The following is a 14,523-nucleotide window of genomic DNA, read 5'->3' as shown; positions in this document are numbered from 1 at the left end:
AATAAATTACAAGATAAAAGATCTGGTAAAAACAAATGAAAATTTTAAAAAATACATGAAAATGAATGAAAATGGAAACACAATGACCTCAAATCTTTGGGGCACAGTAAAAACTGTTCTGAGAGGGAAGTGTATAGTGATACAGGCCTACCTCAAGAAACAAGTAAAATATCAAATAAAACAATTGAAACTTACATCTAAAGGAGCTAGGAAAAGAACAAACAAAACCCAAAGCTTATACAAGAAAGAAGATAATAAAGATTAGAGAAGAAATAAGTGAAATAGACATACATACACACACACAAAGAAAAAACAATGGAAAAGATTAAGGAAACCAAGAACTGGTTCTTTGAGAAGATAAACAAAATTAACAAAACTTTAGCCAGATTCTTCAGGAAAAAAAGTGATAACTCAAACAAAATCAGAAAAGAAGGAAGAGAAATAACCAACACCAAAGAAATGCAACAAATTATGAAAAAATATCATTTAAAATATTAAAACAAATAGAAGGACCACAAAAACTAGATAACTTCATAGAGCTTATAGTCTTCCAAAACTGAATCAGGAAGAAATAAAAATTTGAAGAGACCAATTACTACTAATGAAATTGAATCAGTAAACCAAACTCCTAGCATACAAAATTCTGGGACCAGACACCTTCAAAAGTAAATTCTACCAAATATTTAAAGAGTTAATAACTATTGTTCTCAAACTAATGCAAAAAATAGAAGAGGAAGGAAAACTTCCAAATATATTCTGTGAGGACAGCGTAACCTGCTACCAAAACCAGACACCATACACACGTACACACAAAATCACCCCCAACACACACACACACACACACACACACACACACACACACACAAAACCACTACAGGCCAGTTATCTCCGATGAACATAAATGCAAAAATCCTCAAAAAATATGAAACTGAATTTGACAATATATTAAAAAAATAATTCATCACAATCAAGTAGAATTTATTCTAGCGATGCAAGGGTGGTACAATATTCACAAATCAATCAATGTTAGGTTAGGTCTTTCATCCATAGGAATGGATAAAGGAAAGGATAAAAAGGAAAGGATAAAAGGAAAGGATAAAAAGTTAATGACAATCTGAAAAAGCTTTTGACAAAATACCACATCCATCCATGATAAGAGTTTTCAACAAAGTGGAATTAAAGGGAACATACCTCAACACAATAAAGGCCATATATGAAAAACTAATAGCTAACATTATACTCAAGAGTGAATAACTAAAAACTTTTTCTTTAAAACCAAGAACAAGACAAAGATGTCCACTTTCACTACTTTTATTCAACACAGCACTGAAAGTTTTGGCCATAGAAATCAGAAAAAAAAAAAAAGAAAAGAAAGAAAGAAAAGACATCCAAATTGTTAATGATGAAGTAAAACTCACTATTTGCAGATGACATGTTACTGTATGTAGAAAACCCCAGAGGCTCCACCAAAAAATTACAACTGATAAATGAATTTAGTAAACAGCAGGATACAAAATTAATATACAAAAATCAGTTGCATTTTTATACACTAATAACGAAGTAGCAGAAAAAGAACGTAAGAAAACAATCCCATTTATAATTGCATCAAAAAGAATAAAATACCTACAAATAAATTCCACCAAGGAGGGGAAAGATCTATATTCCCCTCCTTGGGGAGGGGAAATTATACAATTTTGATGAAAGAAATTGAAGACAACACAACCAATGGAAAGGTGTACCATGCTCATGCATTGGAATAATTAATGCCATTTAAATGCCCGTACCACCCAAAGCAATCTACAGATTCAGTGCAATTCCTATCAAAATACAATAGTATTTTTCATAGAACAAGAACATATTATCCCCAAGTTTGTATGAAATCACAAAGACTCAGAATAGGGAAAGCAATCTTGAGAAAGAACAAAGCTGGAGGTATGATCCCAGATTTTATGATATACTATTGAGCTTTAGTAGTCAAAACAGTATGGTATTGGCACAAAAATAGACACAAAGATCAATGGAACAGGATAGAAAGCCAAGAAATAAACCCACATCTATATGATCAATTAATCTAGGACCAAAGAGGCAAGAATATACAATGGGGAAATTATTCTTTTTTAAAAGAAATTTTCTTTTTTTAGAATATTTATTTATTTGAGAGAGAGAGCGAGCGAGAGAGCACTCACATGCACACACAGGTTAGGGGCAGAGAAAGAGTGAGACAGAGGATATCCATGTTATCAATGCAGAGCCTGATGCGGGGCTTGAACCCACGAACTGTGAGAGCATGACCTGAGCTGAAGTTGGATGTTTAACAGACTGAGCCACTCAGGTGTCCCAAGACAGCTTTTTCAATAAATGGTGCTGGGAAAACCAGACCGCTACATACAAAAGAATGAAATCAGACCACTTTCTTACACCAAACACAAAAATAAACTCAAAATGGATGAAAGACCTAACCTAATTGTAAGACCTGAAATCATAAAACTCCTAAGAAAACATAGGCAGTAATCTCTTGGCCTTAACTTTTAGCAATTTATTTATGGAGATGTCTCCTCAGGCAAGGGAAACAAAAGCAAAAATGAACTATTTGGGACTATACCAAAATAAAATAAAAATTGCACAGCAAAGGAAATAATCAACAAAACAAAAAGGCAATGTATTGAGTGAGAGTAAATATTTGCAGATGTTATCTCTAATAAGAGGTTAATATCCAAAATGTATAAAGACCTTATACAACTCAACACAAAATCTTCATCATCATCATCATCATCATCCAATTAAAAAATGGACAGAGAACCTGAGTAGATATTTTCCCAAAGAAGTGTACAGATGGCCGACACATGAAAAGATGCTCAACATCACTAATCATCAGGGAGATACAAATCAAAACCATGGTGACATATTACCTCACACAAGTCAGAATGGTTAGTATGAAAAAGACAAGAAATAAGTGTTGGTGAGGATGTAGAGACAGGAACACACATGCACTGTTGGTGAGAATGTAAACTGGTGCAGCCACTGTGGAAGACAGCAAGGAGCTTCTTCAAAAAATTAAAAATACACCATGAACCAACAGCTCAAGGACCTGGATGAGAACAGGGATGCCAAGATGAACTTCAGCAAATTTATTGTGTTTGTGACCACCCGCACAGCAGTCTGCCGCAAGTACTCCAGTGATGCTCTGCAGACCCAGATCTCCGGAGGGGGCTCAGGTGGGCTCAAGGAGCCAGCTGCTGACTTCCCGAACGCTGTGTGTGATCGCTTCCCTGGGCTGGGTCTGCTGATGACCCTCTGATTAGTAAAATGCTTATGAAATACAAAAACAAACAAAACAAAAACAAAACAACAACAACAAAAACTGTATGATCCAGTCATTTCACCACTGGATATTTACCCAAAGAAAATGAAAACACTAATTTGAAAAGACATATGCACCCCTGTATTTATTGCAGCATTATTTACAATAGGAAATATATGGAATCACCCCAAGTGTCTATCAGTAGATAAATGGATAAAGAAGGTATGGTGTATATATTGGAATATTACTCAGCCACAAAAAAGAATGAAATCTTGCCATGTGCAACATGAGTGGACCCAGAGGTATCGTGCTAAGTAAAACAAGTCAGATAGAGAAAGATGTATACCATATGATTTCACTTATATGTGAAATTGAAAAAACAAAACAAATGAACAAACAAAAACTAAACAGACTCTTAAATACAGAGAATTGGGGTTGTCAGAGGAGCAGCAGGTTGGGAGGAGATGAAGAGGATAACAAACTTCCAATTATAAAATAAGTCACAGAGATGAAAAGTACAGCATAGGGAATATAGTCAATACTATTGTAATAACATTGTATGGTGACAGATGGTGACTATATCTATTTTGGTGAGCATTTATTATATATTCAGTATATACAATTGAGTAATGTACAGAATTGTTGAATCAATATATCGTATACCTGGAACTAATATAACATTGTATGTTAATTATGCTTTAATTTAAAAACTAGGGGTGCCTGGGTGGCGCAGTCGGTTAAGCGTCCGACTTCAGCCAGGTCACGATCTCGCGGTCTGTGAGTTCAAGCCCCGTGTCAGGCTCTGGGCTGACAGCTCAGAGCCTGGAGCCTGTTTCAAATTCTGTGTCTCCCTCTCTCTCTGCTCCTCCCCCGTTCATGCTCTGTCTCTCTCTGTCCCAAAAAATAAATAAACGTTGAAAAAAAATTTAAAAAAATAAATAAATAAATAAATAAATAAAAACTAAAATATGGGCTCCTAATGTACTATTTTCTCAAACTTCCACAGGTTTCAAGATTATTAGAATAAAATATTCAGGAAAAGCAAGTGTACATTGAGATATTATTTATTATCTGTACAAATTTATCTGCAAATTCAATATGACTTTACAAGTAGATCCTACCAATTATCTCATGAAGAAATCATTTTAAAATTATATAAACCTTCTTTAGGAAATACTTCTTAATGCCTTATTTGATAACCTTGACAACAAAACTTAACAAAGACTGTGACAGGCCAATCCTCCTCCTCACAAACATAAATACAAGAACCGAAGCCAATATTAGCAAGCTGATTCTAATAATGTGTAAAATATTTTTTAAGTGTATGTGAGTGTGTGTGTGTGTGGGGGAACTTATCCCAGGAATTCATGGTTAAAATAGTGTTAGGACATTAATTCATATTGTCCACTACATTATCACATTAACAGAGAAAAATCTTTTTAATTCTGTTAGTAGCTGAAGCAAAAATAATAAACTTCTTTCATCCATTCCTGATAAAATCTCTTATCAAACAAAGTATTAAGGCAATTCCCTTAACCAGATAAACAGCATGTACAACAACTTTCAGAGGGTGTGATAGCTAACTACTTAGCACTGTTGACCACAAATAGTGAACAAGGACTTAAGATGCTTCATGGACTTGACAGTTTCCTGCCCCTGCCCCCTTCCTATTCAATGCTCTTACCAGGGATTTGGGTGAAGGTGGATAAGCAGCATTCAGCGTTTGGCAGGAAATAGAGACAAACAATGTCAAAATGGCAACCGACTTCCACTAGCAGAAACAATTGGTCCAAATGAGCAAAATGGAATTTAAAAGATATCTTCGACTAATGTTAAAAAAAAAAATTACACCAGCAAAGTATGTCAAAGAATCTGTTTGCTAAGAGGTGATATGGAAAAAAAAAGAACACATAGAAAAACATTAAATACTACAAACTTAATATAGGTAAATAATATGATAAAACTACAAAGAAAAAAAGAAGAAAGCAAATGATTCATGGTCCATATTAAGTGTTCTATTTAAAAACAAGTACCAAGAGCAAGGCCAGCCTAAGTTGCATTCCTATCCTACCACATCAGAATATCAGTGTTGTTGATAAATCTCCTGATATCTATGGCACCATTTTAAGTACCCATGTGTCAGGACTCTGGCTTTCAAGTGGGGTATAGCTACCTGTGTAAGGGGTCTAAATATCATGCTCCACAAGAAAGGACTGAAGGAATAAAATAAACTTCAAAATTCTCTTAGAAAAGAGATAGAGCATGCTTCAATTAAGAGAAAATGTTGAGAACTCACTCTATGTTAGAGTACACCCTAGGTATTTCACATCTGTAATTTAACCTACCAAACCCTAAGGGGGAAGTATTAATAGCCCCATTTTATGAAAGAAAAAACAGACTCTGATTAAATTTGATCAAGATACCCAAAGTCTGAAACAACCACAAGCCCACATTTGTTTAATTATAAAATGTGACTATGCTTATTACATTTTCCCACCCTCAGTCTAGATTATTTGAAGGGTTTTCCTGTGAAAGAGAGAGATGATTTTGTTGGTGCTCTATAATGGAAGAGGAAAAGTGAGGGCAGTGAAATTAAGTTGGTTCAAAAGGGCTAACCTAAATGTCTTCCATGCCTACAGTCTATAAATGAATGACGAGCAGACACTGCATTCCAGTATCTATGAAAAGTACACTGCTTTCATGTTAATTTAAAATGAGGGAGTTTAAAATAATTTATGTGAAATAATTTTGATATTGACATTACCAGTACATATTTAAAAAGAAAGCAACACTAAGGCATTAATATGAGAGTCAGAAGACACAGTTTCTCTGTTTTAAGGTAGAAGTGGAACTTTAGATGAGTATCATAATTTCTACTCATTCATAAAAGAGATGTGCATAGTTGGTTGATTTGTAAGGTTTGATTCCACTGTACAATTATGTGATTTTTAAAACCACCCATAAAAAATCTTATGCATGACCATAAGTTGAAGTGTTTATTCTCATTTTGCCTCTTTTAACAAGTTGTACAAATGAACAAGCAAGCCTGGAATGTGTTCAGCTGAAGTTCAGTTACAAGTATAGATACTGTATAGCTTTAATTTTTTTTTAATATTTGCAAATAAAAATGTGGAATAAAATCTCTAATTCTTAATAATTTGAATGTCAAAATATGAAGCATAAACCTAAATATTTAATTATTTGAGACATTATCTACTCCCAAGAAGTAAAATTCCCTCTGTACCCCTTGACCCAGAAAATAATTTTAGTGATGAGCAGTTTGGAAGGAAGAGATTATTTCAGGACGCTCTATGTGAACATGCCGTTTTGATGCTATATTTGACTCTGTAACATGATCTAATCATACAAGAATGGAATGGCTATTGTGAACTAACGCCCAGAATCATTGTGAGAATGGGATTTGATAATTTCTTTCTGAAATGACTTTATAATAGAGTTTCAAAAAATAAGATTTTAGAGAGATTGACTTCTCTTCAGGAATTTTCCTGTTAATGCTGTAGTTAACTATCCTGAACCTTCTCATAGAAGACCGAAGTCACTACGTAGAGCAAGGAATGATCCAGATACCTTTTGTAAAATCTTCCAAAGAAAATACTATTTCATTTGAAGTTTCATAAAAAAAACTACGTACTATGTTTTTTAATGTGATTATTCTGCTTACCTAAGAAAGGTCATGAATAACCAGCTAAACTATAAAGAATATATAATAAGATACACTATAGCCTCAGAAATAATTTTGGAAACTGGAAGGTCATAGTGTTATCAGTATGATTACCAATTAAATTAATAGAGGTGAGTTTTCTTTCTCAAGAGTCTCAGATTTTCTCTGAAGTTTTCCCCCCCAGTATCTCCATTCTGATTGAACAAAATACAACACTAAATATACCTGCATGAACAAGCAATGGAGTTTCTGTTGGGCCCATTGGCTTTGCTCCCATGTCCCTGTAAGTCTATATTTTTCCATATAACAACAAAAAAATGTACATATATATATATATATATATATATATATATACACACACACACACATATATATACATATATGTATATATATATGTTTATATATGTTTTCCATATATATGTGTGTGTATTATGTATAATATTTGGAAAAGTGAGATATTCTCCAAATCTGTGACCTGTGTACGAAGATGCTATAATTTCTACTGTCCACAACTACTATTAGAGAGTTTAAAACAAAAACTACCAAGAATAGATTTTTTGGGTGGGGGGGGTTCCATCGAGGCATTTTATTTGCATGAATGTATTACATCCCTAGAAAAAGAAACCTTGGATTTTGCCTCCTGTGTGTTTTTTTTGTCTTGCTTCTTCATGGTCTGTAATGCCAGCTGTGGTTGTCAGAACCATTAAAACAAACTAGTGGGATGGGGGCAGATTATTCTGCCATTTTTCTAAATCTTTGAGTTGTACATCCAATATCGGGCTGCCAATAACACTTTTATAATCTTGCTTGATAATTTTTTTTTAAAATGATTCACAGCCTGGAATGAAATAGCAAATTTTACGAAGCCAGCGAACCAAGATAGTGTACAAAGCTCATTGATTTTTTCTTACAACTATTGCAAACAATGCTCAGCCATGCAAAATAATATAGCCAGTTGTCTTCTGAAAATTGGTGAGGTGATATTTCAATGTGATTTTTATTTTATCTTCAAAGGTTTTACTCTTGGACATAGCAATCTCTATTCAATGAGATGGCTGTGCCCCATCTGTCAGTTCATGTTTGATTACATTTTTAAAAGTCTATGAAGAACGATTAGCCAATTGCTGTGGTTGATTTTGCATTTGTCAAATTTTACACTGTGTGGTGTAGACCACACTTGCATAAAACCACACAAAGAAGTATGCTAGAGGCTTACCCAAGAGGAGGAATCCATACATCACCACCAGGCAATGAAATTTTATTTCCTGTAGCTTTTCCTCTAGATATCCTTGGTATATAAGGTGGGCAGGTATTTCAGAGAACTACAGAAACCCGATACATTGAGATAGGCCTGAGATAAAACAAATTTGCTGTAAAGTAGAATTAAACCTGGGTATAGTGATATCTGTTTATCACAGCTTAAGAAAACAGTGCCAGTCAGGCAGAAATGTTTCAATGTGAAAAATATAATATACAACAGAGAGGGCAAAATTTTGAAATATGAGTTTAAAGAATCCATTTGTTGCATGGAGAGTCTACTATTAGGCACTGTTCTAGGTGTTTCAGATATATCAGTGAACAAAACAAAGACCTCTGCCCTTGTGCAGTTTGCCTCTCAGTGTTGGAAGACAGAAAAGAAAAATTAAAAACAGCATGTGAATAATTTGTAAATCTGTAGAATAAGGTAAGTGCTAGGAAAATGTGAAGTAGGGAAAGAAGAATAAAGTGGGTGACATTAAAGTTGAAATTTTTTTTTAATTTTTTTTTCAACGTTTATTTATTTTTGGGACAGAGAGAGACAGAGCATGAACGGGGGAGGGGCAGAGAGAGAGGGAGACACAGAATCGGAAACAGGCTCCAGGCTCTGAGCCATCAGCCCAGAGCCTGACGCGGGACTCAAACCCACGGACCGCGAGATCGTGACCTGGCTGAAGTCGGACGCTTAACCGACTGTGCCACCCAGGCGCCCCTAAAGTTGAAATTTTAAACAGAGTTGTCAGGGTCTTCTGGTTCAATATGTACTTTGATATAAATTTAAATATAATTCTGAGATTCAGGGTTACCAAAAGTCATATTCCTTTTGCTTATATAAAAACAAAGGTAAGACAAGGCAGTTGGCTACCATGCTGGCAAGAGACATAGGTCTATGAGTTTTCCTGATTTTGGATTTTTCCTGGGACATTTTAAAACTGCCTTAGCTGTGCTACTTTGAAATCTGTCCAAAATTAACAGGCACACTGAGACTTCGAACATGTTTTGTGACCCAATTTCTGGAGCTGCAGGGATATACCAAGCCCTTTGCCTCTCTTAGATACACAGAAATTAGGAAGATAAAGCTAAAAATCTACTCTTCGTATTTTAATTGAGGTCTTTGATCAATACCATATTTCAATATTATATATATCTATGGATAAGGGTTAGTTGTAACCTGAATATATATTCTAAAAGATATGATTTCATATCAATTATAAAATACTTAATTTCCCAATACTTTCAAGATTTGTTGGTGATTGTACCTAAAAATTTTATGAACAACTCTGCAGTATCAGGCTTTACCAACTCTTGCTGACTCTGCTTTTCTCCTGTCTATGAAATCAGAACATACAAAGTTCAAGTAGTTGCCTGATTTGCTCCTTCCCCACCTCGTTCTTCACATGTCCAGGACTCATAGATAAATACACTAAAAAGTGTGTTTTTATACTCCATTTTATACTCTATACAATATGTTCTACATATGGTAGTAATTTTTTTTTGAGAGAGAGAGAATGAATGCATGTGAGCAAGGGAAAGGCAGAAAGAGAGGGAGAGAGATTATCCCAAGCAGGCTCTGTGCTGTCAGTGCAGAGCCCGACATGGGGCTTGATCCCATGAACCATGAGATAATGACCAGAGCTAAAATCAAGAGTCATATGCTTAACCGACTGAGCCACCCAGGCACTGCTATATTGTAGTGATTTTAACCAAATTTTCTCATCATTTTCACTCTCAAGAGTCATATCCGTTTTAGAATCTAAACATGGTAGTCATCCTTTTATTATCCATCATTATAATACACACTCTTATTTGAATACTCCTGAGTCCCATTTCATTTATCCTGTTTAAAATATAACTATATATATCATATAATAACCATATATATGTAATATCCTACTTGATAAAACACCCATATATTAATGATATCATGGTGCTATTAGATCTTAAAAATTTTTGATCAAGTCAAATTTATCAATTTTTGACTTTTTGTTGTTTGGGATTTTTTTTTAAACTTATGTAAGAACATTTTGGCTACTTCAAGTTTGCAAAGATTTCTCATCTACGTATTGCCCCAGAACTTTTATAGTTTTAGTATATACACAAACACATATATGTTTATGAATCAATTCAAATTAATTTTTGCTTCGTTGTCATATAAGAATCAGTGTTCTTTTCCAACATGAACATCCAGTTGCTTTGGAATCATTTATTTAATACATGTAGGGTATCTTCACACTGTTCTCTTTACAAAACACTGCAAAATTTCTTACATCCTTGGATTCTTAAGTACAAGCTTTATGCTTTATTTTGCATTGTAGTTTGCAAATAATTTCATGCTTAATTATACTCTTCTGATAATCTTGGGAGGTCAGTATTCTCAGTTTGTAAAACAAGGAAATTAGGGGGCTAAAGAAATTACCAAAGATATCTCACCCATACTCAAACACACAAGTGCACACATGTGCATGCACAACACACACAGAGACGGAGCCAATCCCACAAACCTAGGTCACTTCATGTCAGTACTTCTTGAGTTTCATTTCCCAAGGAAATACCCATTAATGGCAAGGCAGACTCAAGAAATATACTCAAAAGGCCTTGAGACATAGCTGGAAACAATCACAGATTTTTTTCATCAAAGGTTCATGTTTTATATTTTAAAAATTATGTGAATTTTATATCCCTCTATATTATCTTTGCTGAACATATCAAAATAAAGTTGTATATTGTATATTATTAACTAAATTAAATGTTCCAGATAAATCCAACTGGCTCTCTATATTATTGCCACTCCCTGCTCCTTTCCCTGGAACATGAAACCCATTTTCAGATATTCCCACATCATTGTTATCTGTAGTCTCTTTTGGTTTTCTTAGTGTTGTTAGTGTTATTAACTTACTTTATTTAAAGAGAAAACACCTGTGCACCAAGGTAAACATAATGATAAAGATAAGAGCCCATTCTTCAATTAAAATAGCTTCAAACAGTTCTGGAAATAAAAGACTATTGTCTCATGTTCTTTTTTTACTGCCACTTAATCAAATGCGATATATGAGGCAATATGGAGTGTATATCTAGAGATACATAGTTGATCTAGAGACTATCAAGTTGGGACCACTTTCCTTGGGGTGCAAACCCAGGAGATATGGACTTTCCAAACTATGTTCAAACTCAATAATAACTTTTTTTTTCTGAAAGTATACGTTTCTTGTTTCAGAAGATACCCTTCATCTTGGAGCCAGACCTATATCTGGATTAACAACTATATAGAGGGATTTTATTTTCTTCAGCTATCCTGGAAAGTAGGCAGCTAATGCCTTTCAAGACCTGACAGAGATGATTGTCCTTCTGTATATAGGAGAGTTGTCAAAGATTTACTCATCAGAAAATGATAATCACAGGTTTTATTATCTATAGAGATTTGGGGTAGCAATTGATAACACTCCCACCTTTCTGTTTCAGGAGCAGGAGAATCTGGAAAAAGTACAATTGTTAAACAAATGAAGTAGGTACACACTATTTTAAATGTTTGATATTTGATGTCTGTCTGTGTAGTTGACCAGTCTTAAAAGAAATATTTTTCATTGATTGAAAAATATTGAAATCAGATTGAAATCTGATTGATGGTCCATATATCCAGGTAGCAGCAGAGCAGTCATGATTCCTGTGAAAATTTCCCTCCAACCCTTTACCAGAGAGCATAACTGATGAGTAATATTGTCATTTCCATTTTTTTTTTAATTTTTCCTCTCAACAAGATGCCTACTAGAAGCAGTTATGTTTTAAATATATTAATCTGGGTATAATCTAGGGTTTCAATATGGTGGGCATAAGCCATAAACATTTCAAAATATGTCAAAGATTCATTTGAATTTAGGAGGGAATTATAATTTCAACCCAATTGGCATTTTACCTACCTGGGAATAAAATGTTTATGTACAGTTATTACTATCATGGATTTCATTTTTTTTTTGCATTTTTCTTTCCTCTTTGTAATGAAATAAGTAGGCATGAATTTCTTGATGAGACAACAAATATAAAGGTGCTAAAATCCAAGAATATAATGTCTGAACAAATAAAATTTCAATTGATAAGTGGAGATGATTATGTAATATCTCATGACTGTCACTGCTGGAGAATTCTAAAAGACAACTATTGCTATAGGAGAAAATGATCATTTTTTTTAGCTTATTTTTAATTACCTGTTGGAGGATCTTGCTCTTTGGAATAGGTCACATGAGGAAATCATCCCAGTTAATGATACAATTATCTATTTAGAATGTAAAACACTGTTTTTTTCCTTTCTTTTTAGGTACTAATGTCATGTAAGTTCCATATCAGCAATTATATAAGTCCCACTTTTCAAATTCCCTGATACCTGTACTTGAAACCAATTTTTTTTTACCTTTTCTCCCATCTTTGAAGAACAGGACACGCCTCTATCCTGACCAGTGCTTGTACTGCTTTTGTGTTCTCAGTTCCATCCTTGCATCCCAAATCATCTGGCACGCCCTGTCACACTACCACTGAATTCACCTGTTATTTTATTTCTGGTTAAAATCATGCTTGAGTTCCCCCTATCCTTTTTACCTGTCCATTCTCTGTGAAGTTAAATGCAGTAAAACAAGAAATAATCAATTATTTGGCTATCTAAAAATTAAACCTTTTAAATGTATTAAACCATAAATAAAATTAAACAAAAATAGAAAACTAGCAAAAAATCTATAATAAATATAATAGATAACTGACTATAATAATATGTACATATAGATATAAATATAGATATATAGAGAGATATATAATATATAGATTGGTAAGAAAATATAGATTGGTAAGAAAAAAAATAAGCTGCCCAATAAATACAAATGGTAAGACACTATGAACAGACAATTCACAAAGACAAAATTAATGTCTGTTTACATCTATAATGAGCTATGCTTCATCTTAGTAAATTAGCAAACAATAATTTTAAATAATATTACTCAATAAGGGTGAGGTTTGACAAGTTAATATTTTTCATTACTACTTGTAAAATTATTTGTTAAAGCAGATTTATAGAAATAAGTCTTGCAATCTACACTGCAACCTGGGAAAATAATAATTATATTTCTGAGAATTTTAATAAAATAATTTAAATTTTTAAAAGTACAAAAATAAAATAATATAAACATGAAAATATGAACAGTTACGCACTGAGAGATTTGGACTAGTCTTATTTAAAATAATGATATGTGAGGTAAAACAAAATACTCTAAATTAAAATAAAACATAGGGAAATGGATTGTGAAAGTATGGGACTATCCACTTTTCAACTGTAATATTTTACACCCATTTACAAGTTGTATGCAAATGAGAAAGTTTTAATAGCAGAAAATACTTATATTCACTGCACCACAAAGATACAAGATTCCATAAACATCTTTACCTCAACTATAACAAAATAGATAATTTTTTTAAATGGAAGAAAATATTCCAATGTTCAAAGCTATTTGCTTCTCAATACTGGGATTTAAAGTTAAACTGAACCTTCATTTTGAACACTGCTGGGTTTTTCACATTTTCTACGATGAGCAAATATTGCTTCTATTATTAACAGAGTCTCCTGATGCTACTTTTTCCTCCTTTCCTCAGCAGACTCTATAAGGAATAGTCAACATTAGCTCTCTTCACTCTTCCACCTTCCATTTACTCTTAAACCATTTCCATCATGCCTGCCTCCAGCATGCCAAAAAAAATTGCCCCTATAAATGTCAATTATTATTTCCCAATTACCACGTTGTATGGAATGCCCATGAGTCCTTATTTTAATTGTTTGACTGCACTGGGCTTTTCTCTTCTCAAACTTTACTCTGGCTTCTAAAATAACTCTTTCCCAGTTTACCTCCTAACCACCTGCTTTACTCCCAGATTCTTTGACTACATCTTAACTGCTGGTGCCTCTAATGTACTAGGTCCCCTTCTCTGCTTACTCTATACCTTCAGATGAAAACTGCTAAGGTCCAGTGATTTTTGCTATTATCTGTCCCACACTGTCCTAGAATATTTCTTTCAAATTCACTTTGTCTAAACTAGGGAAGCAGGTATATCTACGTCCATATTCTGTGGATAGGTCCAGTTCAAAAAAACAACACTAACTTATCTCTCCATCTGGCCTGTTTCCCTACATTTAATTATAGCAGCAACAGCAGCAGCAGCGGCAGCCTCTAAAGCAATAAATCTGGGTGTAGATATGAAGACGCTCACCTTCTCACCAAGTTTTGTCACATCTACACAAGTTACATCTTCA

General features: G+C 33.8%; 1 protein-coding gene and 1 long non-coding RNA gene across 2 annotated transcripts in view; one reads left to right on the top strand and one right to left on the bottom strand.

Annotated features, from left to right (window-relative positions):
* GNAT3 (G protein subunit alpha transducin 3) overlaps positions 1–14,523 on the top strand; it is a 64,185-nt gene that overhangs the window by 13,148 nt on the left and 36,514 nt on the right. Inside the window, exon 2 of the mRNA XM_043588698.1 lies at positions 11,700–11,742. Coding sequence (XP_043444633.1) covers positions 11,700–11,742 — 43 coding nt within the window. The remainder of the gene's footprint in view (positions 1–11,699; positions 11,743–14,523) is intronic.
* LOC122487818 overlaps positions 1–14,523 on the bottom strand; it is an 88,610-nt gene that overhangs the window by 69,858 nt on the left and 4,229 nt on the right. The gene's annotated exons all lie outside the window — the stretch shown is intronic.

Source organism: Prionailurus bengalensis, chromosome A2 (genome assembly GCF_016509475.1).
Source record: "Prionailurus bengalensis isolate Pbe53 chromosome A2, Fcat_Pben_1.1_paternal_pri, whole genome shotgun sequence".
Lineage (NCBI taxonomy): Eukaryota > Metazoa > Chordata > Mammalia > Carnivora > Felidae > Prionailurus > Prionailurus bengalensis.
Note: the sequence above shows the minus strand (reverse complement) of the source record. Positions and strands in the feature narration are given on the sequence as shown.